Below are 26,883 nucleotides of genomic sequence, written 5' to 3'. Positions count from 1 at the left end.
GAGCCAAGTTACAAAAAAACATAAAAACCAACTTCTTCACAAACGAGCAATTAACAAGCCCTAGCCCCTACCATTCATCGCCAGACCCCCTACAGTGCAAGCCTGTCCCTCTTCATCCTACTTCCTGCTCCCTCTCCCTCCCATGCTCACCATTATTTAAGGGTTTTTGGTTTTTCTCCCCCCCCCCCCGGACTCCCGAGATACTTACATCTGCCATATTTGCCGCCGCCAGGTCAACTCGACGTCAACGTCACAGCATCACGAGCAAGAAACCCAGGAGCCAAACAACCAGAGAACGCGCAAGTGCAGCGCACGTCGGGATCACCTCCCCCACCCCCCCAGGTCTGACTGGCGTGCGACGTACGTACGTGCGTACGTGCGCGCGCGCGCCCCGGTCGCTCTGGCAACTGAAACCCCGCCTTTCCCCCGAAACAGGGAACCAACCGGCGCTTCCTCTTTCCCCTGCGGCTCACGTGATGTCCCTGTAATGCCAGCATTCGAAGAGAGACAATGCGCGTCGGTTTCGCCGGACGCCAAAGCCAAGACTGTAAAGATTCTTTTTGGGCGTCTGCCCTCTTGCGGAGGAGGAACTGCCCACAATGCTTTGCGTGGCGGGCTTTTTTTTTTTCTCTTTTCGGGAGAAAGGGAGAGAAGTCGGCGTTATAGAGCTTGAGTTCTAGAAAGAGTTGAAAATCTTGAGCTACTTTGGTCCCTCAAGACTGCAGGTGGGTCATAAATTGATCCTTAAATTCTACTGATGCTCCTTGCGACTTTGTTCGTTCTCCAGTGCCTGAGGTACAAACTCATATTCCTTTTCCCCCAGAGGGCTTATTAATCTGTCTACTCTTCCTGACTATAATGCACCTTTAGTTATCAGTGAAAAGGTTTGAGATCAAATATAAATAAACTTGATGTGTTCAGTAAGCTAAGTTTAAGATAAAGCTGCTGAGTGCACACATTGGCTATAGAAATTCTAATACACCTTCCAAACTGTTCACCTTTTGTTCCATGTATCTGCCCAACCTACCCTACAACTGTCAAGTGAAAAATATATTCCAAAATTCCTTAGGAAATGAAGTAGAAATAAAAACATTTTATTTATTTATTTAACAGTTTTATATACCGACCTTCATAGTAAATAACCATATCGGATCGGTTTACAATTAACAAGAATATAACTGGGGTAACAATTCAAGTATACGAAAGGTAAACAATAGGTAGGAATGAGTCAAAGTTTCAATCAACAGGGTAAGAGAACTTGGAAGCTTGCAGCAAGCTGGAAAGAAGATAAGGCAGGAAATAAATATAAAGTGATACCATAGAGCATACGGGTTAAAGCTTAATGGTGCTTTAACCTGGAAGAGTCAAAGTCCATTCGTGAGTATAATTGCCATAACGGGTGGGTGTGAAGGACAACTAGTGATTGTCTGGTGGGTCAGCGAAGGCTTGGTGAAAGAGCCAGGTTTTAACATGGTCTAGCTTGGTTGGATAAGTGTTCATACCCCCTTGTACCCATCTAGTAAGCCTAAATACTTAAAGCTCTGGTGTGTAACCAGTCACCTTCAAAAGCACATGCCAAATGAATTATTTCCACCTGTGTAAAATTGTACCGATTCACAGACTAGGAGAAATTCAGCCATTCTCATTGGTTCTCTCTGCTAGGTAGTGCATTACAAAGCAGAGACCCACCGCTGACCACTGAGGAGCTGTTAAAACAACTCTGAGATAAAGCTCTGGAAAATCTTGGGGATGGGTATAAAAGAGTTGCAATATCCTTAATGTCCCTCAGAGCATCATCAAGACATTTATTAAGAAATGGAAAGTGTATGGCACCACCAATACCCTGCCTAAATTAGGATGGTCCATGACTGAACAAGAAGGAAACTGATCAGGGAAATAGTGTGCATGTGATAAATACAACCTGAGTCCTCCATAGATGTATGAATAGCAAGAAGGAAGCCATTAGGAAAGCCCAGCTTGAATTCCATTAAAAGTATGCAAAAGAACACATAGGATATTGTAACTATGTGGCAAAATAATTTGTGGTCTGAGACTAAAATAGAACCTTTTTGACCTGAATGCAAAGTGTTAAGTTTGGTGCAAACAACCCAAAGAATACTGTAGAGGTGTTTCTCATCGGCAGGGACTAGGGCATTTGTCAGGATAGAAGAGACATAAGAAATTACCATACTGGGTTAGACCAAGGATCCATCATGCCCAGCATCCTGTTTCCAAAAGTGGCCAAACCAGGCTACAAGAACCTGGCAAGTACCCAAACACTAAGAAGATCCAATGCTACCAATGCCAGTAGTAGCAGAGGTCATTCCCTAAGTCACTTGATTAATAGCAGTTAATGGACTTCTCCAAGAACTTATCCAAACCTTTTTTAAACCCATCTACACTAACTGCACTAACCACATCCTCTGGCAACAAATTCCAGAGCTTTATTGTACATTGAGGGACAGTAAATGGAAAAAAGTTCATGAAAGAAATCTGCTTTCCTCTGCGAGAAAGCTGAAACTTGGATAGACATTCACTTTTCAGCATGTCAATGATTCAAAACACAGAAAAGCAACGCTGGATTGGCTAAGGAACAGAAAGGTAAATGTTCTGGAGTGGACCAGTCCGAGCCCTGACCTCAATCCATTTGAAAACTTCTGGCATGACTTGAAGATCATTATTCATAAATGCTTTCCAAGGAACTTGACAGAGCTTGAACGGTTTTGTAAAGAAGAATGGTCTAATATTGACAAATCTAGTTGGGCAAAGATTTGAAGCTGTAATTGTTACCAAAAGTACTTCCAACTAGTAGAAATAAACTTATCCAATTGGATTTCGAGGGTTGTTTTTATGCTTTATTCCCCAATAAAATATTTGTGACCATGAAAGATGAGGGAAGTATGGTGTATTGGGTGGAAAATAATCCTCTTTTAAATGCATGCAAGTCCGATGCTCTGACACAAAATGCAAAAGATGCTCAAGGAGGTGTAGAATTTCTGTAGTCGCAGTACATCTCAGGTATAGGATACAGATGTTAAACATGAATTTATAGTAACGAGATGATGAAGAACTTACATGTATTTGAAATGTGGTGCTGCAGAAGAGTTAGAAGATTAACTGGAAGCAGGCTAGCTTTGGGAGTGTTGAACTTGAATTGGTCGCATAGGGTGTCGACTCTTCAGGGGTGCCCATGCCTTCAATGCTTCAGCCATGCTGCATCTCTAGGGTTCTCCCCCAATCATGTAGGGTACTGTGCAGAATGCCACTGGCACTAAAGCTGGCCCTTACTGGAAGGACATGATTTCAGATGAACCAGTCTGTGCATGAGATGATAGGAAGTACAAAATCCCAGGTCAAAAAGAAAATGAAATTTACTGGTCATGTACTCGGGTACAGATGCCAAATTAGCTAATCTAACACTGGAGAGCAATAAGGAGGGCAAAAGATATAGGAAAGCAGAGAGCAATGTGAAGCAATGATGTTAAAAATTGGTTAAAAAAAAAAAATCTGAAAACATGAGCAGTGAGAGAATTGAGGTACTACAATTGCAAACTTTTATATCAAAGTTGACAGTTGATGAGCATGAGCCCATGTAACATAGATGAGGGCAAAACAAGACCAATTGATCCATTCAGTATGTTACATTATTCCTGTGCATATTATCGAGGATAAATCTCATTGCCAGTCATTTATTTATTTACTAGCTGTACCCGGCCACGCGTTGCAGTGGCTCAGTCTGGTTTAATTTCACAATGCGCATTAGCTCTGCTCCGGCCGTCCCAACTCCCTCCCCCCCCCCCCCTTCCCCGGCGGTGGATGGACTGGCTCGGCGACTCTTTTACCCTTTCCTCCTCCTGTGTGTAAGTGTCCGGCAGTCCCTACTCCCTCCCCCCTTCCCCAGCGGCAGAGGAGTGGGCTGAGCCGTTTCTCGGAGCGGCGACTCGTCTGCCCTTTTCTCCTCCCCTCTGTGACACCCAGCACGTAGCGCAGAGCTCTATGGTCCGCACATGCGCGGTAGAGCTGCTCTCTACTGCGCATTTGCGGTCCATCGATCAGAGCCCATTTATATTGTAGATAGCATGTGTTACTTTTACTTCCAACAAATGGCACTGTTTTTCCCAAAAAAGCATGTTTTTACCTGTCACAGGTGTGACTTCTATATAATATAGGTATATAAAAACACACGCGAAATTGAATGCAATGTTGTGTCAAATTTTCAAAGCAATCGGTGAAGAACTTTCAGAGATATAAGATTTTGAACAAATGAACATTTACATTTTTATTTATATAGATTTATTTAAAAACATTTATATACCAACATTTGTGGGAACATCACGCCGGTTTACAAATAACTGAGAAAGATTGGAAAAGTACAATGAACAGGGAAAGGGGAGCAGGCTAGATGAGAAGAGATGGTGGTGGCAGCAGCAGGGAAATAAGAGAATTAGTGAAAGAACAGATAGGAAGAGTGCCATTGAGAGATACAGTCATATCATGTAACTGCTTGTAGGATATTACATTTAGGTATCTTAAGTTTCATTTTGCAGGATTTCTGGTTCAGACCCCACACCAGTTTGGTAGCTCTTCACTGGACCATCTCCACTTTATGTCCTTTTGGAGGTATGGCCTCTAGAAGTGGACAGATCCCACCAACAACTTGTGGAATGTCTTAATCACTTCCCTTTTTCTATTAGGTTTGCCTCTATGTATTGCTCTGGCCGCTGCATGGTCACACTGTTTTGTATCTTGAAATCATCAAATGGCTCAGTAGACATCAGTAGCTCCCTCTTGTTCCTTCCACCCCCTTTATCTGTATATTACTTCGTCAGATTTCTGCAACCAAAGGGGAATATTTTCAAACAGCTTTGGGACAAAGTGTTTGGGTACTTTATACCCTTGGACTTTGCATAAGGTTTCAAAGAAAAAAATATGCACCCAGTTTCTCTTTGGTACTTGCTGCAGGCATGCATCTGCTTTTTGTGCAGGTGGGTTTTCTAAGGAAAATGATGTGCACAGCCTTAAAAATACAAGCTCCGTGCCTTACCTTCCAATCCTGACCAAAGCATGCCACAGGGAACACCTCCCCCTAAATGTTGCTAACACTATGCATGCTCTTTCGGCCATACAGAGGGAGACCAATCTGCAGGTGACCAATTTAAATGCACAAATTTATTTACCTGCTTCAATGGCTTTGAAATTTTGTCCTCGACGTGCGTAACTGCATTTTTTTGGTATTGAAAGTTAGCTGCCAAGTAGCTACACTCCACAAGCTTTCTTAAATTGCTTTTCATGCTGTTTAGTCCCCTGTGTGCCAAAGGTTTTAATGTTGTGGGGCAAAGAAAAACTTCTAATCTCTCACCAGAATTGCTTACAATGATATAGAACAGAACCAGCCCCGGACCAGTCTGAAGCACTCTACTCATCACCTTTCTTTCCTTAGCATCAACTCCATTTACCACCATGCTCTACTATCTAATCTATTAGATAGATTAGATAGTAATCTATATAATATATTGCACTTCTAGACCATTCAGTTTATTTTTGGTTCTCCTATATGAGACATTATCCAGAGCTTTGCTGAAATCCATTACATCTAGTGCCCACCCCCAGTCTAATTCTCTGGTTATCCAATCAAAGAAATCAATCAGATTTTCCTCACACACTCTCCCTCTTGTAAAAAAACAAAACCCGCTGCCTTGGATTCCACAGACTGCCAGATTCAGGATGCTGTACTCTACTTCAAAAGAGCCGGCATTAATTTTCTCAACATCATTTTGTTTTGTAGGTAGTAAACTGAGCAATTAAGGCCTGTGAGTCATAGAATAGCCTCATATAAGTCACATAAAGGGCATATTTTTAAGAAGAGGCTTTTATTATTGAAGGCCCATGATTTCTTATAAGCTTAACATGGTTGTTATTACGTTTGATCTTCACGTTACTTATTGCTGTGTGGAGGTGTATGTATATATCAAAATGTGTAGGTGTGTGTATGTATATATCAAAATCGTGTGTATCTTTGTGCATTTCTTTCATGCTAAACAAGTTCCGGCTACAATGAAGAATGTTATTTTTTTTTTTTTAAGGTTGATGAGGCCTTCTTGCCCAATAACTTGACTTCTGTGAAGATCCTTTTGCAAAGCCCAGACCCTAGTGGAAAAACTGCAAGAGGCAAGGAAGATGTCAGCTGGTGGAGAACAAGAGAAACTTTTGAATTACAATGGAACAGTCCTTGTTTTCCAGCTTTTAAAAGTAAAATCTGCTGAAGGGGGAGCTGATAAATTAGCCACACTGCACTTCAGAAGAATGGCTTTTAACCCTGCTGCAGGAGTATTTCATCAAACATCCACAGGATTCCTTAACATTCCCGCCATCTATGCCGGTGCTGAAATTATTTCTTGCAGCTGTGTAGCCGATTCCAGAACAGGGATGAATCTGCCCTGCATTTTGTTAGGGAAGACTAAAAAGCACAAGGAAACAAAATATTTGTTACTGCTGCTCCACGCGTCTGATGAATTGGAGTGCTACTTGCATTTCAAATGGGATTATAAAATGAAAGATGATATACATCTCGTGGCAGGCCCAATGGTTTTATGGAGGCATGGCAATCAGTTGTTTTACGTATCGTCCACAACTCGCATAGTGCTAAGTGCGCCTGTTCAGTTTTCCTCCATTAAATGGGCAGGTGAGATTGAGAACGAAGGCATTGTTGTAATAGGGATAAACCGCACTCATGTTTCAGATGATCATGATGCAAAGAGCCATTCAATATTGGACTCTGTCATTTGGCATAGTGAGTTCACTGTATATGCCGTTGAAAAGCAGGAAGTAATGAACGCGACTGCTTTCCTGCCTCATGCCTACAGCAGCGTGGTGACTTGCATGCACATCCACGTTTGCAGAACTGAGACAGTGAGTGGCCAGTTCAGGACATCGGTGGTTGCAGCGACTCGCAGTAATCAGTTGGTCTGGTTTCAGGATGGCGTTCCTGGAAATGTCTTCCAACTTCCTGGCAGAGGGGATTTGCCCTGCCAAGTGCATGCCGCTTCCACAGGCAGAGGGGATTTGCTGCTGCTTGTGACATTTGCTTCCAGCAACGTCTGCGCAGTGTGGAAAGACACCTGGCAGGTATGAGTTGACTTATCGTATTTCATTTCTGATTAATGATGTAACTCAGTTTTGTCCTTCACCCTTTTTTTTTTTTTTAAATTACCTTTTAATTTGTTTTCTCAAAGTCTGCTCCGACCCGCGTCCATACAACGTGGTCCGTATCCTGTCCTGGCTAATACCATACAGTTCACTGTTTAGAGACTGTCCAGTTCTTCTTATTAATGGGGTGGAAGTAGGGTGATTAGATGTGGCAGTAGGATCAAGCTGAAGCTCTTTTTGACCTTCGGAAAGTCACTTCATATTTCTTTGCCTCAGGGACTAATAAGCCATGCTGACCCTAGCATGGTTTTTACTCCTGTTTTAGTGCAGTGTTTTTGGTGCTAACCTAACCATGGTATGTAATAGAGGTTTTAACGCTAACCCCCCCCTCCCCCCCAGTAAAATAGAAGTAAAAAGACATGACAAGATTAGCATGTCTCCTTTGTTAATAAGCTTATTAGCTATTACCCTTTAATGTGAGGAGGCATGTGAGCGGGGAGGCTGCCTAGTAGGCTGCCTTTTACCATGGGAAATTTAACTTCTGGTCAGAGGAAGGAGTTAAACGTCCTGCAGTAGAAGACCACTGAACCCCCTCTTGGACAGACCAGGCTGGACTGGACGAGGTGAGTCCTCGCTCCCTTCCCCCCCTCCCCAAGCAGACCAAATCCTTTCCTTGCCACCTTAAAAAAAAATGTAGTGGAGGGGTTAGAATTATCCCACTATCTACCTTCAAAAAAACAAAGCTGACCAGATTCTGCCAAATCACCTCCCACCCTCAGGGAACCCCAGGTAGGGAAGACCCTTTCCCTCACTGTCAGCCAGTCGGAAAGGGGATTGGTCCTTTCCCTGACAGCTGACTGGAGGCTGCCAGTGCAGGAGCAGCCATGCTAATGAAGTAAAGTCTTGCGGAGGCATTCCCTAAGGGTAGGAAGAATTTGGAGGGCTGGAGTTTTTTAATTTTTAGAGGGCAGGTAGATGTGTGAGAGGGGATTTGGGAGGGAGGGAGTTTCACTCCAGCCAGCTAATTTTTTTGAAGGTGGGTGGGAGGGGGTTCTGCCTCTCGGTGGCTCCAGTGGGAGGCAGGACGTCTACATGGCCTCACCCAGTCAGGCCATTTGAAGGTAGCAGGGTGGGAGTTCCCTTCAGCCAGCTAATTCTTTTTGAAGGTGGGAGGTTGGGGGGTTTGACCACTCCTTTTGGAACCTTTTTTTTTTTAAGCACAGGTTTTGAATTAATGACATTTAAAATGACCGGTGAATAAAAAAGAAAAGCTTTTAGTGTGGTCTATTTGCATGGCATTTAGTTTCCTGCGTTCCATATAGTCTGCATGTAGGTCGGATGCGAGCTCAATAAGATGCACGCGCCGCTGTGTGCACAGGGTTTACTTATGCGGCCAGCACAGCGTGTGGCTGTGCGCCCGGTGCCCTTGTGCATGTCGCTGTGCGCATGGCACTTATGTGCGTGCCAGTGTGCGCACAAGTGATTTTGTGTGCACAGCTCGCCTCTGTGTGCACGGATCGAATCGGCGGACAGGACGGCGATCAAGTGAAAATGGCGACTGCGACCATGCGAGCAATTTGGCGACCACATCAGAGGGTCTCCACGTGGGAGGGCCCTCATATGGGACCGAGATCTAGCCCAGATCGGGCTGATCAACCCGGTAGCACTGATGCCCGGCTGGCCATCTGTGCGGCTATTCGAGCCTCGGAGACCGGAGACTTTTTCTATCTTACCTTGTCTCGGCGTTTCCCGGTCTCGTCCTGGGCGGTCTCCGGCTGCGGGGGGAGAGGGAAAGTACCTTCATCTCCGCACTCTGTTGCACCCGCTGCCTCTCAGCCGCACCTGTTGCCGGGGGCTAAGTCCACTCCGGGAACCGGCTGCCTGACCAAGGCCTACCTCCTGAGGGATCATGGAAATCACCTCAGGAATTCTCAACTGAGGGAGGGACCCATAGGTATCACCGCAGGAGAGCGGGGCTCGTCTATAGATTTCTTTGGTTAGGATACTCTTAATGCTGTGCAAGCATGTATAGAGTCCCAAACTGCTATGGAGACGGAGAAATACTGAGGAACAGAGCTTCCTGCAGGGGTATATGTACTGGGGCTGACGTCAGATTGAAATCTGATCAGTCTCCAACTGCTATCAGGAGTACATTATACCCATTGGTCCTGAGTCCATCTGTCTACACTAAGGAAAACAAAATAATCAGTTCCCTGTACGTACCAGGATCAGTCCAGACACCTGGGTTGTGACTCCGCGCCAGCAGATGGAGACAGAGCAAAACTTGACGGGCTCCCTACATATAGTAAGGTGCCACCCACAGCCCCTCAGCCTTACTCTGTCTCCAGCAGATGGGGCAGGTCCACCCACAGTCTCTGGGATCCCTGGGATAGTTAGTCAGGGATCAAGGAATTTAAGAGTTTTATTTTTCAATAGGGTAGCTTAATTTGCAAAACGAAAAAAAAAAAAAAAAAAAAAAGACAAAGAAGAAGAAAAGTTTTTAGCTAAGGAAGTCTCCCGTCGGTGGAGCCTCCCAGGGGGATTACAAGATCCCGAGGGGATCATTGCCCCTGGTTGAGGCCGCTGCTGAGGGTCGAGGACCCGGCCGTGCCTGGCAGCAGCGTCGGGGGTGACACCGGGGAGCCCGGTTCACTCGCCCCCGCAGGAGCAGACAGTCTTCAGTACCTCGGCCAGCGGCTAAGTATTGCAAAAAAAAAAAAAAAGAAGTTTTCGGCTTTATTTTTTTTTTCTGACGCGCCGGCTCTCTCTCTCTCTCCGGTTCACCTCGTCGGGGCTGCGCGGGGGAACGGCGAAAATTTATTTTTTTTCTCTTAACTTGGGGGTGCCTTTAGTCAGGGATGCCCAGGGGGACTGCTTGCCGCGCGTGTGGGTCGGCGCGCGCGCGGGTCTCACGAGCCGGTGTTTGCGCGAATTGCGTGTCGGGGGGCGAAGGTCCTTCGGAGGGTGGTCGAGGGGGCCGCTCTCGGGGGTCCCGATCGCCGCCACGCGGGTCCCGATCGCCGCCACGCGCCGCGTCTGCAGCTGCTGACAGGGCCGATCCGTTCCCGCTTAGCGCGGGAACGGCGGCCATTTTGAATACAGTGAGGGAGGCAACGAGGAAAGCCCTGGGAAATGGCGACCAGCCGCCCCCCCTGTCTCCTCAGCGTCGCGGTTCGGAGGGGGAGATCCCGGGGGCCCAGGAAGCGGGGAGTTTAGTTTCGAGGGAGGATTCCTCAGATTCTGAGGATTCTTTCTCGGAAGATTTTGCCTTGCTTTTAAAAAAATTAGCACAGTACAAGCGCTCCAAACACAGGCCGCAGAAGGCCCCAGGGGGCAGGGAGGGTCGCTCCCGACCCCAGAAGAGATCGATCCGACAGGCGAAAGCGCCGGGGCCACCCAGGGAAAAGAGGCCATCGCGAGGGGACTCGCGGAACTATGATACGGCCTCTACCTCCTCCTCGGAGGAGGGGGCGGTCTCGGAGACCGCGGAAGGGCCCGAGGGGCTCGATAATCAAGATCCAATCAAGCCAGGAACAGAAAAAGGGACGCTGTCGGCGGATGGGGATGACCCCAAGGTCGTGCGGCTCTTCAAGCGCGAAGAGCTGATTCCCCTTATCCCGGCGATCCTCGATGAACTCGGGGTGGAGGCCCCACCGGTAGAGACCCGTCAGGGGGCGAATATGGACCCAGTCCTATTGGGCCTCGCAGGTCCCGCGGTGGCTTTCCCGTTCCATTTTTCGGCATCCGACATTCTGTTCCGGGAATGGGATACTCCGGAATTAGGCCTGAAGGTGAGTAAGGCGATGGACAAGTTATATCCTCTGCCGGAGGATGTACTGGAACTGCTGCGTCTCCCTCGGGTGGACGCCGCGGTGTCGGCAGTGACAAAGAGGTCTACCATCCCTGTCACCGGAGCTACCGCGCTCCGGGATATCCAGGATCGGAAGCTGGAGGTGCAACTCAAGAAGGTCTTTGAGGTCTCCGCCCTGGGAGTCAGGGCGGCCATTTGTAGTAATTTTGCGTTGCGGGCAGGGCTCCGCTGGGCCCAAACTTTGCAGGCGAATGCTGGCCTCTCCGTCGGGGAGGCCTCGCAAGCGGATCATTTGGAAGCGGTGATCGCTTACAGCGCGGACGCTATGCACGATCTGCTGAGAACTTCAGCCAGGGCCATGGTGTCGGCAGTCTCTGCCCGCCGTCTTCTCTGGCTCCAGAACTGGGCGGCGGATGGTACGTCTAAAGCCCACTTGGGCTCATTGCCTTTCAAGGGAAAGCTATTGTTTGGTAAGCAGTTGGACGAGCTGATGCAGTTCCTCATTGAGAACAAGGCGTTTAAATTGCCGGAGGACAGGCCCAGACATCGTTCGCCCTTCTCCCCAAGGAACCGTTTTCGATCCAACCGGCGGCAGCGACCGCAGAGATCGGCGAGGGCGGGACAGTCCTACCAGTCGAACTCTGCTAGACCTTCCTCATGGTCTCAGTCCTTTCGAGGGAAGAGGTTTAACAGGACTGGTGGAACCCCGTCGGGATCGGGGTCCAAGTCGGCCCAATGAAACGAGAAGGGTCCGTTCTTCGCGGCAGCCTCCAGAGGCCGTCCCACATGTGGGGGCGAGGCTCGCCTTGTTTTACCAGGAATGGACCAAGATAACTTCAGACCAGTGGGTTCTCGACGTGATAAGGAACGGCTACGCGTTAGATTTTGCTCGTCTACCGTGGGACAAGTTCCTCGTCTCTCCTTGCAAGGCTCTTTTCAAACGGGACGCTGTCCGAGCGACCCTGCGACGTCTGGAAGATCTCGGCGCCATTTCTCCCGTACCATCAACACAACGGGGACTGGGAAGATACTCCATTTACTTCGTGGTCCCGAAGAAAGACGGCTCCTTCCGTCCCATTCTCGACCTCAAGGGAGTCAACAGATGCCTTCGCATTCCGCGTTTCAAGATGGAAACGATCCGCTCAGTAGTGGCCGCGGTTCGTCCGGGCGAATTTTTGGCGTCGCTGGATCTTACGGAAGCGTATCTCCACATCGGCATTCAGCCGTCCTACCACAAATATTTGAGGTTTTGCGTCCTAGGCAGGCACTATCAGTTCAGAGCTCTTCCGTTCGGTCTCGCCACGGCTCCACGCACCTTTACCAAAGTCATGGTGGTAGTGGCGGCCCAGCTCCGGAGGGAAGGGCTCCTGGTTCACCCTTACCTAGACGATTGGCTCATCCGGGCCAAGTCCGAAGCCGAATGTCGACAAGCGATTGTCCGGGTCCTACAGCTCTTGCGCTCTCTCGGCTGGGTAGTCAACCTCTCCAAGAGTCAGCTGCAGCCTACTCAGCGGTTAGAGTACCTGGGGGCCTTGTTCGACACAGAGAGAGCCAGGGTGTTTCTGACTCAAGAGAGAGTGGTCAAGCTGCAGCGACAGGTGAGACGTCTGTTGTCCATGCGGTGCCCGTTGGTCTGCGATTATCTGATGGTCTTGGGGTCCATGGCATCGACGCTCGCCTTGGTCCCCTGGGCTTTTGCTCATCTGCGACCGTTACAGTCAGCGTTACTGTCCCGTTGGAAGCCGGTCTCGGAAGAGTTTCATCGCCCGCTGCCACTCACGGACCGGGCCAGGGACAGTCTGCATTGGTGGCTCTCCACCGACCACGACGTGCGGAGTCTCCCTGCTAATGCCCACCTGGACGGTGGCGACGACAGACGCCAGTCTCTCCGGCTGGGGAGCGGTCTGTGGGAGCCGCTCGGTGCAAGGTCAGTGGTCGAGTCAGCAGTCGCTGTGGTCCATCAACCGGTTGGAGACCAAGGCGGTGTCGTTGGCGTTACGAGCCTTTCTCCCGTGGATTCGGGGACGAGCGGTCCGGGTTCTGTCGGACAATGCGACCACAGTGGCCTACATCAATCGCCAGGGAGGTACAAGGAGCCAACAGGTGGCGGAGGAGGCGAGTCTGTTGATGGCCTGGGCGGAACAGCACCTCAGCGGTATAGCAGCGTCTCACATCGCAGGGGTGGACAACGTTCAGGCGGATTTCCTCAGTCGCCATCGGCTGGATCCAGGAGAGTGGGAGTTACCGGAGGTAGCGTTTCGGCTCATCTGTGCCAGGTGGGGACGGCCCCACCTGGATCTCATGGCTACTGCTCTCAACACAAAAACGCCGCGGTTCTTCAGTCGACGGAGGGAGCGGGGCGCGGAAGGCGTCGATGCATTGGTGCTTCCCTGGCCCACGGACGTGTTGCTTTATGTGTTCCCTCCGTGGCCTCTGATCGGAAAGGTTCTGCGTCGGATAGAGTTGCACCCGGCGGCGGTGATTTTGGTGGTGCCGGAGTGGCCACGGCGGCCGTGGTTCGCGGATCTCATTCAGTTGGCGGCGGAGCCTCCGCTTCGATTTCACGGGGCCGCGTCCATCCTTCAACAAGGACCCGTCTGTTTGGAGGAGGCGGATCACTTTTGTCTTGTGGCCTGGCTTTTGAAAGGGCGCGTTTGAGGAATAAGGGATACTCCGAGTCCGTGATTGCTACGTTGTTAAGGGCTCGAAAACAGTCTACGTCCCTAACCTACATGCGGGTCTGGACAGTCTTTGAGGACTGGTGCGGTACGCGCAACATAGATCCTATTCGTCCAGCTGTACCAGCGGTCCTCGAGTTTCTGCAAGACGGTCTCTCGAAGGGGCTGTCTTGGAGTACCTTGAAGGTCCAGATTGCTGCGCTTGGTTGTCTCAGGGGTAAGGTCCAGGGAGTGTCCTTGGCCTGTCATCCGGATGTGGTGCGTTTTCTTCGTGGGGCTAAGCACTTGCGCCCTCCTGTCCGAAACCCTTGTCCGTCCTGGAATTTAAATTGCGTGCTATCCGCCCTCTGTGGGCCACCTTTTGAACCAATCAAGCGCGCGACTCTGAAGGATCTCACGCTGAAGGCCGTGTTTTTGGTAGCGATTACGTCTGCTCGTCGAGTCTCGGAGTTACAGGCGTTGTCCTGTAGAGAGCCTTTTCTGCGTTTTTCGAAGACCGGGGTCTCCCTACGGACTGTTCCATCCTTTTTGCCCAAGGTGGTATCCTCTTTTCACTTGAATCAATCCGTAGATCTGCCTGGTTTTTCAGTCATGGATCCGGGGGACCAGAGGTCGAGAGACCTGCGCAGACTCGATGTTCGCAGGATTCTCATTCGTTATCTGGAGGTGACTAATGCCTTCCGGGTGTCTGACCATTTGTTTGTCCTCTGCTCCGGACCTCGCCGGGGGTCTGCGGCTTCGCGGGCCACAATTGCGCGTTGGCTCAAGGAGGCGATTGGTTCAGCGTATCTTCTGCAGGGGAAGTTGGCGCCTAGGGGACTTCGTGCTCATTCCACTAGGGCGCAAGCCACGTCCTGGGCTGAGGTTTCTCAGGTGTCCTCGCAGGAGATCTGTAAAGCGGCGACGTGGAAGTCGCCGCATACGTTTACTAAGCATTACAGACTTGATGTCCAGGCGGCTGAGTCTCAGGGTTTTGGAGCGAGTGTTCTCCGAGCGGGACTCTCTGCTTCCCACCCTCAGTAATTGGCTCTGGTACATCCCAGGTGTCTGGACTGATCCTGGTACGTACAGGGAAAGGAAAATTAGTTTCTTACCTGATAATTTTCGTTCCTGTAGTACCATGGATCAGTCCAGGATCCCACCCGTCTGTTCTGTTTTCGATGAAGAGTGAGAGAGTCTGCTCGTTTGCTTTTCAGGCGGCATTATTGCGAGTTTTTGGCATACAGCCTCTTGCCTCTGGTTCTGTTGGTTTTCTGTTTTCTGCCAGGGGTGTGTTATGAATTGGCATATATATTGCAGTTTATAGTTAGTTAGTCGGGCACTTGTTTTTGCTTTGACAGTACGTTCGACTGAGGGGCTGTGGGTGGCACCTTACTATATGTAGGGAGCCCGTCAAGTTTTGCTCTGTCTCCATCTGCTGGCGCGGAGTCACAACCCAGGTGTCTGGACTGATCCATGGTACTACAGGAACGAAAATTATCAGGTAAGAAACTAATTTTCCTGTAAGTAATTTTTCCATTTCATTGCATTGTTTTTAACACACGCATTCAGTAAAATCTGTGCTAAAGCATAACTCTGATTTTAGCGTAGGTTTCATTACATTGGACCCTTAGTAATCGCTGCTCTGCACCCTTAGCTCAGGACTCCCCATGTGTAATGCTAATTCACCCTGCTCAACTGGAAAAAGCAAGTTTGTTTACCGTAAATGGCGTTTTACGTAGATAGGATGAATTAGCCATGTAATACCCGCCCACCTCTCTGGAGAGTCGACTACATAGCTAGACTCAGCACTGATACTGACTGAGGAGGTTCACGAGGTAATCCCCAGGCGGGTACTCCCGTATATACTCAGTAGAACTCCAAGTTCTACAATCTATGAGAGATTGGTGCCGCTGGATGACTTCACCCACATCTAATAGAGAATTCATTCTGCTATCTTTGCTTACCATAAACGGTGTTTTCCAAACTTGCTTTACATTCTTAACCAAGTTAATGCTGTAATACATTGCAAGCTTACAATGCTTTTTTGTAAACTTGATCTTTCTGGCTAATTCATAATTTGGCTCCATAGTTACTTGTGGGTCCTATCCTACATCTGAGCTTTGAAGTATAGGTTTTGAGTTCATTATGTTATTCAGGAAACAGAAAAAGCAATTCAGAGAGGCTGCTTTACCAATTGCATTTTATGCAATAGTAATTTGTATTAATTTTCAGTCAGCTGGCATTGTATTTCATTATTTTTGTATTTGCATAATACATGCACATTAATCACACTTTTTTTTTTCTTAGAAATGAACTGCTCTTGTTATTTAACACACATCTAACCCTCAGAGACTAGGGACATGTCAGAATTGTAGGATATCCAGACTGAATTCTCATCAGATTTTGTCGAAGAACCAGGTTAATTTGCATAGTGTAATTGCATAGAAAATCAGATCTATTTATAGCCTTTAGGACAGAAATTGAGCACGCCTAATTTGAATATTTCTTAGTGTACCAGCAGATGGAGTAAGTCTCCTCCACTTCCCTGAGCCTCCGTGGCTGGGCACGCTTTAGGAAAAGGGGCGCTCATCACTGAGTCCCCACAAACATCCTAATCGAGGGGCTCCAAGGCCCTGTTTTCTTTCTTCCCCCAATTTCTTTGGAGATCTTCAAAAACCATCCGGCACCATTTCTGATCTCGACACCAGCAAGGCTGAAGTCAGGAGTACTTCTTCCTGCCCCAAACTTGTCTTTTTTTCAAGACTTCTGAAGGAATAAGGGGCTTGGTGGAGGGGGATCGGCGGATCAGAGCCCCTTGATCAGGATGTTGGAATGGGTGGAGGGTTCCAGGCCCCAGGGACAGCCTTTGAGGTTTGAGGGGGATTGATGTCCTCATTTGACCTGTCATTACCACGGTCCACATTGACCTTCTATTATCAGTTTGTAACGCTTGAATTTGTTCTAGCGCTGAATTTACTGGATGTTCTATAACCATTTAGTAAATCCCACACTAAGTCACAGCTAACATCCATGTTAAAATTAGTCATTAGTGTGACATAGCAAATAGCCCTCTTTTGTAGGTTATGTATTTTTGGAGTTTCAGCCATGTCCTCCGTTCTCTGAAACTGCAGTATTGCTTTCTGCACCTTCCAGGTGATTGATATTGTAAGTGTGTGATTTTCTAAATGACGACTGTGTTTTAATTTAATTTATATATTTATTTTCATTTCAGGTAGCTTTTAGTTGGCAAAATGTAAAGTCTGTCCTTGTGGATGATTTTATCGCCAGTGGAAATGAACAAATATTGCTGCTTTTTAAGAATTCTTCTGCCAATTCAGATTGCCTGAACATATTCAGAATAACAGATTTTGGTGAAGTTAACTATACCGTAAGTTGTTTACCAGTTGTCTTGTTTTTATTCACTGTTTGTAATTACATTTCAGAAGAGATGCCTTTTCCATGAAAGGGGCTTGTTGTTTTCAGCATTCTTAGAGGATTGTGTCTGTTCCATTGTTTCTCCTATAGTACTAAGAAAAAATAAATGCATTCTAAAGATACTTTGATGCAATTTTCATCTTAAAGAATTTTTAGTTAAGTGTTTGGTTTTTTTTAATGTACAAATGATAAAAGCAGATTTCTAGTGATGAAATAGAATTTTTAAGGGCAAGCAACACCAGAGGTAATGCTCAAGATAACCGGTTCAACAGCATAAAATGCTTTTCTTAAATGGTTTATTTTAAATACTTAAAACTGGCAGAACTCAACTTGAGAATATAATATATTTATGACATAAGTACATATTGTAGAAAATTAATCTCTAATGCACTAGTAAAAGGAACAAGTACAGTATATGAATTGCCTGCTTTGATTCCTCAGCAATGTGCCTTATAAACTGCACAGGGACCCACCAACCGCCCATCTGATTGCTTTGCATCTTGCGATATAAACAATGCAGGGCTGGCCACATTTGCGAGACTGCAGGACCCCATACAGTTAAAACTGAAAAGCAGCTGAAGCTCACCCAGTAGTTAGATGGGTATTCGTGTTCCCTGAACAACAGAGCCAGGAAAAATAGTGGAAAGTGTTCTAAATATCAAAATCACAGAACATATAGAAAGACATGGTTTAATGCAGGGGTCCTCAACCACTGGCTCGTTGGGGGGTTTTTTGCCGGTCCGCGGCACCGCTCTCCCCGGCTGCCGTTCATTGACAGCCGGGGAGAGCGGCGCCCCCATCCCAAAAGGGAGGAGGCACGACCCGAAAATCCAACTAGCACGTCGCGGCTGAGCACACAGCAAGAAAATCAGCAGGGCCGTGGTGGAGCTCACGTCACCACAGCCCGAAGAAAACAGTCGCGTCTCAACATGCAGGTGCTCCTCCTCCTTCCTGCCCACGTGGCCCCGGAAGAAAAATGTTGCTGGAGCCGCGCGGGCAGGAAGGAGGAGGAGCATCAGCTGCATGCAGAAGAGGAGCAGCGCGGCCAGAGAAGACCAGGACCACTGCAGAGCCAATCCTGCAGCGGCCCGTGAAGAGGAGGCCCAGAGGTGAGAGAGAGGCTGAGGGTTTGTAGAGTATGTGTGTGTGTATGAGATGAGTTGAGAGACTGTGTGTGGGAATGAAGACCTGAATGTTTGTAGAGACAGCATGTGCGAGCATCTGTGTGTGTGTGTGTGTGTGTGTTTGAGAGAGAGACAGCATGTGACAGTGAAAGCCTGTGCTTGAGCAAGACAGCATATGGGAGTGAGAGAGAGCCTGTGTGTGTGAGACTCAGACAGCATGTGCCAGTGAGACTGTGTTTATGAATGATTGTATGAGAGAGCGAGCATGTGAGAGTGAGCGCCTGTGTGTGTGTGTGTGTGTGTGTGTGTGTGTGTGTGTGTGTGTGTGTGTGAGAGAGAAAGCATGTGAGAATGAGAACCTGACTGTGTGTTTGAGGGAAGAAGACAGATGGAGAGAAAAGAAACAGAAAAAAAGGCAATATAAAAGGAATTGGCAAAAAAATAAGAAAGGGAAGGTGGGAAAAAAAAAGCCTGTGACCAACCAATTAGAAAACTAAGAGCAGATGAAAAAAAAAATTACTTTTTAGTGATTGGCACATGTAATCTTTGGGAATGTGCAAGAGTAGCACTTTCTCTATGCGGATCTCACAATGTACGAGATCAGCATGGAGGAACTGGAAGCCCACGGGGCCTGCAGAGAGGAGGCAGCAGAATGGGCTTCAGTGTCAGTAGCAGCAATCAGCACCCCCCCCCCCCCCCCCAATAGCCACGTGGCAGCAGTGACAGTGGCAGCAGAGGAATGAGAGAGGCTCTGAGGTTGTGAGGGAGCCAGTGAGAGTGAGCATGAGTGTGTATGAGAAAATCCAGGGGAGTAAGAGTTGGTGTGGAGGGGGAGAGAGTGTTTTAGAGCCTGAGAGCGTGTCAGTGTCTGTGAGAGCGAGAGGTTATGGTTGGGTATAAGAGCAAGAATGTGTATGTATGTGACAGTGTATGTGTGAGAGAGAATGGACATGTGAGTCTGTGTGAGAGAGGATAACCTCCTAATCCTCGACACTATCAGGGTGACTGGAAATCAAGAGCTCCCATGTATGGACAGCCAGGAGCTGTTTAAAATCCTTATTAGCTTTAATTATTGTGTGTTATTTGATATATGTGCTGTTTTGAAATATTTTATTGGTGTTTGGGAAATTGTAAAAAATGTACATGATTTTAATTAATAGAAATTCTATTTATCAGTAGTTTTAAAATATTCTTTTATTAGTATGGTTTTACTATTATAACTGATGCTTTATGTTTCTTGATTTTATTGTTTTATGAGGAATGGTGGTTCTGTTTTTCCATTGTTAATACACAGAGTCTGGCTTCTTGGGGTTTCCATTCCAGTTTTTGTCTAATTTGTGCTCCTTTATTTTGTATTCTGTATTTGGTGAGGGTCTGTCTCTGCTCATGATGACCATGATGAGAGATTCTGCTAGCATGTAGTGTCTGTATAGGGATCTATAGCAATCTGGTTTGTTTTGTTTCCTCAGTAGGTGGTGTATTGGTATTCTAGGACCCAGTGTAATATTTACCCATGCTTATTCACAGGTAGGGTTATTGTTGTTTTGAGTCCTTGGTGTTATTACTGTTATGTTATGATGGGATTGCAGTATAGATTTTGAGTGTCTTTTTTGCGGGGTTTTGTGTTAGTTCACTATGTGCCTGGCAGTGGAAGGTGGTTGTGCTGCTGTTACTGGGAGGTGACACCAGAATTTGAAAATATCTTTTAGTAGGGTGAGCTGAAAGGGAAACATCCAAGCTCCATTGTTTGGGGGAATTTCAGTGGATGCACAGATTAGAGAACTGGAGGTGCAGGATTTATAAATGTCATAATTAAATAAGTATGCACTAAAATCCAACCCCATCCATAACCCCGCCCCTGCCCCACCCCCACCCTGCCCTGCCGAGCCATGGAAAAATGATCTTGCTTGAAGCCGGTCCCTGGTGCAAAAAAGGTTGGGGGACCACTGGTTTAATGGAACAAAGTCAGCATGGCTTTACCCAAGGCAAGTCTTGCCTCACAAATCTGCTTCACGTTTTTGAAGGAGTTAATAAACATGTGGATAAAGGTGAACCGGTAGATGTAGTGTGCTTGGATTTTCAGAACGCGTTTGACAAAGTTCCTCATGAGAGGCTTCTAGAAAAAGTAAGAAGTCATGGGATAGGTGGCGATGTCCTTTCGTGGCTCATAAACTGGCTAAAAGACAGGAAACAGAGAGTAGGATTAAATGGGCAATTTTCTCAGTGGAAGGGAGTGGACAGTGGAGTGCCTCAGGGATCTGTATTGGGACCCTTACTTTTCAATATATTTATAAATGATCTGGAAAGAAATACGACGAGTGAGATAATCAAATTTGCAGATGACACAAAATTGTTCAGAGTAGTTAAATCACAAGCAGATTGTGATAAATTGCAGGAAGACCCTGTGAGGCTGGAAAATTGGGCATCAAAATGGCAGATGAAATTTAATGTGGACAAGTGCAAGGTGATGCATATAGGGAAAAATAACCCATGCTATAGTTACACAATGTTAGGTTCCATATTAGGAGCTACCACCCAAGAAAGAGATCTAGGTGTCATAGTGGATAACACATTGAAAAAAGCAAACAGAATATTGGGAATTATTAGAAAGGGAATGGTGAATAAAACTGAAAATGTCATAATGCCTCTGTATCGCTCGATGGTGAGACCGCACCTTGAATACTGTGTACAATTCTGGTCGCCGCATCTCAAAAAAGATATAATTGCGATGGAGAAGGTACAGAGAAGGGCTACCAAAATGATAAGGGGAATGGAACAACTCCCCTATGAGGAAAGACTAAAGAGGTTAGGACTTTTCAGCTTGGAGAAGAGACGGCTGAGGGGGATATGATAGAGGTGTTTAAAATCATGAGAGGTCTAGAACAGGTAGATGTGAATCTGTTTTCGGATAATAGAAAGACTAGGGGGCACTCCATGAAGTTAGCATGTGGCCCATTTAACACTAATCAGAGAACTTTTTTTTCACTTAACGCACAATTAAACTCTGGAATTTGTTGCCAGAGGATGTGGTTAGTGCAGTTAGTTTAGCTGTGTTTTAAGAAAGGATTGGATAAGTTCTTGGAGGAGAAGTTCATTACCTGTTATTAATTAAGTTGACTTAGAAAATAGCTACTGCTATTACTAGCAACGGTAACATGGAATAGACTTAGTTTTTGGGTACTTGCCAGGTTCTTATGGCCTGGATTGGTCACTGTTGGAAACAGGATGCTGGGCTTGATGGACCCTTGGTCTGACCCAGTATGGCATGTTCTTATGTACTTATGTTGTTTCAAATATATACCTTATGCCAGGATGCTCTATTGTAGATACTATCTTCTTAAAAGAAATAGGCAATGGATCACAGATACCAATCATTATTAGGCAGTGACTTGCACCGTTTCATAAATACTATGTGAAGTATTTTGCACAATTTATATTTATGGGTAATGAACTAAATTATATTTTTAGTGACCATTTGTATGTGAGAACGTTTGCTGAAAGATACCAGCTCCATTCACATTGTGCTGTGACTTTGTTTTCTCGTAATATTCAAGAATCTACTTTTAACTCCTGCCAGTTTGTAGTATTGCTAATATTGGAGGATCTTTTAAGAAATAAGATTAACACCACTATAAAACTGTATATTCATGCTTATTTCTTTCTCGATGATCAGCTAATTAAAGTTCATATTTAAGACCTTGCAATTTAATTAACCTTTTGTAAATAGATCTGTAGCATGTCTACTGCAATCCTTCAAGTCTTGTCAGCAGATAAATCTTAATTGCATATTGTGGTAGTTTTTGTTTTGTTTTTTTTTAATTTATCATTATACTTCTCTGTAATTATATAATTGTGGATGATAATTTAAGAATTCAGATAATGTGTTTAATTCTCTAGAGTGACACATCTGAATGCAAAGAGCATATCCCTGCTGAAGATGACATCCAAGAGAACCGTTTCCTTACTATTCAGGCTCTAGAAGCAAGACTGCAAGTTTGTATTATCTCCAAGTTGCAGTTTTCCACTCAAATATCCATACCTTTTCAGCTATACCTGTTTTCTTAATTTTGCACCTAATATTGGGATCTGTCATGCTATTTTTAAGATATGCAGTAAATATATTTAACACGTACACCTAAAAATAGTGCTTCACACTAAGGGGCTACCACTTATGTCAAATCTCATTAAATCAGCCATGCTAAAATAATGTAGCCACATTCAAGTTTAGCATGACTGTGTATGAAATATGGGAAATACTGGGGTAATAAGCTATTTTAAGGTGATTTTTCTTTACGCATTAGGCTTTATTTTCCAATATACTATGATATGCAGAGTTTGCCAAAAGCCCGTGTTAAAAGAAGCATGACACTTTTATTGTGTCCTTGCTCCTTTAGTTTCCTGCTCCCCCATGTTAACTGACCTAAAATTAAAGGGGCAGTTAGCCAGGGGTAAAAACCTCCAATAGTACCTCTGTCCAGCCATCAGCCTACCCATACCACTACCAAGACAAGTCCCCACCCCTGTCCCTGAACCCCCCAGCAATTTCACTGAAGGACAAGTAAGCCAGCATGAAGAGAAAAGGGGTTTGCTTCTATCCTGCTAGCTGGGCTACCATGGCCACTTCATATTTTCAACCACATGTGATGCGTGCACTATCAAAATGGTGCTTCCTTATCATCCTGCTAGACTTATCCAGATGTATGGGTTTTTGCCTATCAGCAGATGGAAACAAAAAATCCCATACTTTTCAGTGACATCACTGTGAATAAGGAGATATTCACTATTCTCTATCACCGTCAGATGGTGGCACATGCTAGACTGGAGCAGCAGTATTTCTAGGCTCCCAAGTCATCTGTTCTGGGGTCTTTACAGTGGTAGAGTAGGACCTTGGCTCCACTCCCAGGGTGACAGAGCCGTCTCTCCGGGAGTTTTCCCTAGTAGAGCAAGATCCCAGATCTGGCTCCCTAGGTTACATTGTGCTGTTGGACTATGTTCAGATAGGTGACTCTCAGAGCTCCTTGGACTCTGGTTGAGCCTGGGGTTAGCTTGGGGGGAGGGGGAGGTGTTGGAAGAGGTTTCCTTGGACAGAATGCTGCTGTTTGACCCTTGTCTGATACCCTCCTCTCTCTGCTTTACTTTACTTTTTAATTCTTGATTAACCACTACAAAAAAAATCATTGCAGTTTATATAGAATCCAAATAAACATTAACAAAATAAAAATCAGTCAAATAAGAAAAGTAAATACAATCATAATAAAAATACATCATCAAAAGAATAAGACAAAATTACATAATTTAAATGGTAATTCAAAACTAAAAGCCCAATTTCCAGGTAAACATCAAATGCAGCCTAATTCAAAATATAATTAATCAAGAAAGCATCGATCCGGAATCAGTAAATAAGAACAATAAATAATTATAAAAAAAATAGCTAAAAGCCTAACCTCCTTGAAATAGGAGTGGAGGAATAGCCTACTGGTTAGAGAAGTGGGCTATGAATCAGGAGACCAGGGTCCGAGTCCTGGTGTCGCTCCTTGTGACCTTGGGCAAGTCACTTTACCCTCCATTGCCTCAGGTATAAACTTAGATTGTAAGCCCTCTTGGGTTAGGGAAATACCTACAGAACCTGAATGTAACCACTTTGAAATGCTGAAAAAAGTGTGAAAAGCGGAATATAAATTTAAAAATTAAATTAAAAAATATATACAATCTATCCTCATAATCCAAACCAGTAAGAAGATGCAATAAAAATAGTAAAGATCACAGTGAGAGTCAATGGTAAATTCAAATTATTGATCAAAAACTTGCTCAAAGAAATGTGGTTATAATTTTATGTATTTCTGATTTTTATGCCACTTAGGGCTTTTTATATAAGCGGGTTATAAATTAAATATATGTGTAGAGTATGGCGGCAAGGAAGACACTTGAGACAGCTTTCATCGCAGGCAGGAAGAGAAGGCAAAAAGGGCTGAGCCCTCACGAGGCTCTTCCTTTTATTGTACATTCATACAAAGGCAGATGATGTGTCATTACATGATTGGCTACTTTCCCATAGCAACAGACGAGTCCCTACACTATTGGTTTTGGCTCAGGGGGTGTGCACGGATCATATCATTGGCTGCTGAAATCTACACCTCCTGACTTTGTCCTGCCTCTGACTAGGGAACACCCAGCCCCTCCCCCAGGAATTCAGGGCTAAGCACAAGCCAGAGAAATACATGATAGTCAGGTATCCTTTCCTAGGCAGAGACTTAAGCACAAGTGATGCTTTTATTCAGGCAAAGGTCAGGGAGAAGGGAAGTTAGTGTTTAAACCTGATGAAATGGCTTGCTGGCAAGCGCATATTTCCCACATATATGCCTTAGTATTTTTCTAAATTGTAAGATTAATGTAAAATGCATAACATTTTACATGTAGTATGATAAATGACAGGCAGCAAAGGTAATTCCATCAATAATTGCGTTGCATGATCAAAACGTTTAGCATTAAAAAGCATATTTGCTGCAGTCTTCTGGACGAGGCTATTAAACAGCCCTGGTACAAAGAGTTACAGTAATCAAGTTGGCTGGAAATAAAAGCTTGAAGATCCTTTTTACCTAACATATTATGCACTGAAAAATGCAAATAATAAAATGAAACGCAAGCAGTGAAAACACATTGATAATTTTGAGCCTTATGCCAAGGACCGTGAGCAAATCTTTAGGTCAAATATGAACACCAACAATTTCCAAAATGCTTGACAATGGTTGGTTCTGGCGAGAAATCCATAGTACTTCTGATTTATTGGGGTTCAGTTTCAATTTATGATCCATTAGCGATGTAGGTACAGCAGACCAGCAATTGTTTAAACTTTTGCTAAATCTTCTGGGATTGTACCATTAAGATAAGTAATCGTTTGTTCCTGAACATACCCAGATCAGTCCAGAAGAGTGGTTTGTGTATCCCAACCAGCAGGTGGAGTCAGAGAACAATTAGAACTTTGGGCACTGCTACATAACGAGAGGGCCACCTGCAGTCCCTCAGTATTTCTCTGACTCCAGCGGGTGGTACAGATGCACACCTGCAGTCTTTACTTATATTTTTTATTTAGTTTGAATTAAATTTTTTGGTTTACGGTTGCTTCCTGAGGTGTTAGGCGCCTTCGTGGGCCATCCCTCAGTAGAAGCCGGGCGTCCGGGGAACTGGATATTCCTGTCAGGGTTTCTCCCGCCACAGTTCGGTGTCTGACCACCAGGGGCTCCTGGCTACTCACCACCGTCTCTGCTACACCTGCTCCCTTGTCTCCTGCAACAGCTTTTCTCTGTATCTTGGTAAAGTTTAATTTAAAAAAAAAAAAAAGAGGTGTTTTCACTGCGGCTGACTGACAGTCTTCAGTGCTGAGGTAAGGAGAGGTACAGGAAGGACCGGGTCTTTTAAGGCTGGCCGGGGAAGCTGTTAGCAGTGTTCCCTTCAGCTCCCGGGGCTCCAGGTCGTTTTCTGAGAGCAAGGGTGAGTTTTTCTCCGTGTGTCTTGTTTACTCGCCGCTTCCCTGCTGTGGGCCTTGCGATTTCACTATAGACAGGCTCCTTTCCCGCGGCATGGCTGCGCGCGGTTTTTTTTCTCCTCAGCCAGTAGTCTCTTAGCCCGCAGCACGAAAAGTTTGTTTTTCTGCTCCTGACTGAAATTTTCTTCTCGTCGTGGCTCCGAACATTTCTTTTTTTTTTTTTTTTCTATTCGTGCCCTTTTCTATTTCACTTCAGACTATCGGCGCGCTGCTGCGGATGGGACCAAAAACAGAATTGCAGGCCTGCCGCACATGTGGGTCATGCAGACAGGCGTTAAATGCGGCCTCCTTATGCACAGCGTGTTCCGCGGGGTTAGAGGGCTCTTCAGGGCTTCTTGCCTCCTCCCTCGAGGCGGGAACATCTGTTTTCCTGGCGTGTAGCCAGATGGACTCAGAACAAATGGGATAGTATCCGCGTGCTAGCAGTTGGAGACGGATCTGACGTCAGCACGGGGGCGTGTATATATCCCCACAGGAAGCGCAGCTGTTCAGTAATTTCCGTCTCCAAAGCAGTTTGGAGTGCCTGCACGCTGGTTCAGCGTGCAGTCCAAGACTACTTTCATTTTTGTTTTCTTCTCTTCTAGATTCTACTTTACCTTTCTTCAACACCTTTTTGAGCCCCGCGCTCCTCAGGGGCCGTTCTGGCCGTGCCCCCCAGTTGAGCTTCCCGGGGTGACTGCCGTGGTCCCCCGGAGGTGAAAGTCCTCGGTCCCGCCGAGGCCCTCGCTCCCGGCGTGGACGAGGTAGCGGGTGCAATGCCTCAACCGCGGCGGTGAAAGGTATCGGCCCTTTCCCCTCGCAGCCGGAGACCGCCTGTAATCCTGCCCAGCAGCGCTGAAGATTTGGTACGGCGTACGTCTCTTCACCCAGGTCTCCGCTATCTAGAGGACCGGCGGCGTGGCAAGCCGTGGAGGACGCCATTTGTGGCCTTACTCAGGTATTCCGCGCCTGTACTGGGCGCGGCTTTCTTTCCTCCTTGTTCTTGCTTATTGGCTGCCACTGTGAGTATGTGCCGCATATTGCTGCTGTATGTCTATTGACTGCCATTATGTGTATATTGCTACCTGCTTAGTACTGTGTGCCTCTGGCCGTTGCTGGTGGTTGCCGCAGCCTGTTGCTATTGTGCGCCTATTCTGCTCGGCGCCTATTGCTGCCGCACACTGT

The 26,883-nt window shown here is 46.2% G+C and overlaps 2 protein-coding genes across 5 annotated transcripts in view; one reads left to right on the top strand and one right to left on the bottom strand.

The window, feature by feature from the left end:
- MOSPD2 (motile sperm domain containing 2) overlaps positions 1 to 359 on the bottom strand; it is a 140,428-nt gene extending 140,069 nt beyond the window's left edge. The window contains exon 1 of one of the 2 annotated variants that reach the window (XM_029604876.1): positions 209 to 359. In XM_029604876.1, coding sequence (XP_029460736.1) covers positions 209 to 217 — 9 coding nt within the window. In that variant the 5' untranslated portion in view covers positions 218 to 359. Of the gene's footprint in view, positions 1 to 71; positions 129 to 208 lie in introns of those variants that run through there. The other variant, XM_029604877.1, reaches the window with a different exon arrangement.
- Positions 360 to 450: 91 nt separating this feature from the next.
- FANCB (FA complementation group B) overlaps positions 451 to 26,883 on the top strand; it is a 57,304-nt gene continuing 30,871 nt past the window's right edge. Inside the window, exons 1-4 of one of the 3 annotated variants that reach the window (XM_029604875.1) lie at positions 451 to 725; positions 6,084 to 7,125; positions 16,850 to 17,005; positions 22,074 to 22,169. In XM_029604875.1, coding sequence (XP_029460735.1) covers positions 6,178 to 7,125; positions 16,850 to 17,005; positions 22,074 to 22,169 — 1,200 coding nt within the window. In that variant the 5' untranslated portion in view covers positions 451 to 725; positions 6,084 to 6,177. Of the gene's footprint in view, positions 796 to 6,083; positions 7,126 to 16,849; positions 17,006 to 22,073; positions 22,170 to 26,883 lie in introns of all 3 variants that reach the window. The other 2 variants (XM_029604873.1, XM_029604874.1) reach the window with 2 other exon arrangements.

The sequence above is a fragment of the Rhinatrema bivittatum genome, chromosome 5 (assembly GCF_901001135.1).
Source record: "Rhinatrema bivittatum chromosome 5, aRhiBiv1.1, whole genome shotgun sequence".
NCBI lineage: Eukaryota > Metazoa > Chordata > Amphibia > Gymnophiona > Rhinatrematidae > Rhinatrema > Rhinatrema bivittatum.
Note: the sequence above shows the minus strand (reverse complement) of the source record. Positions and strands in the feature narration are given on the sequence as shown.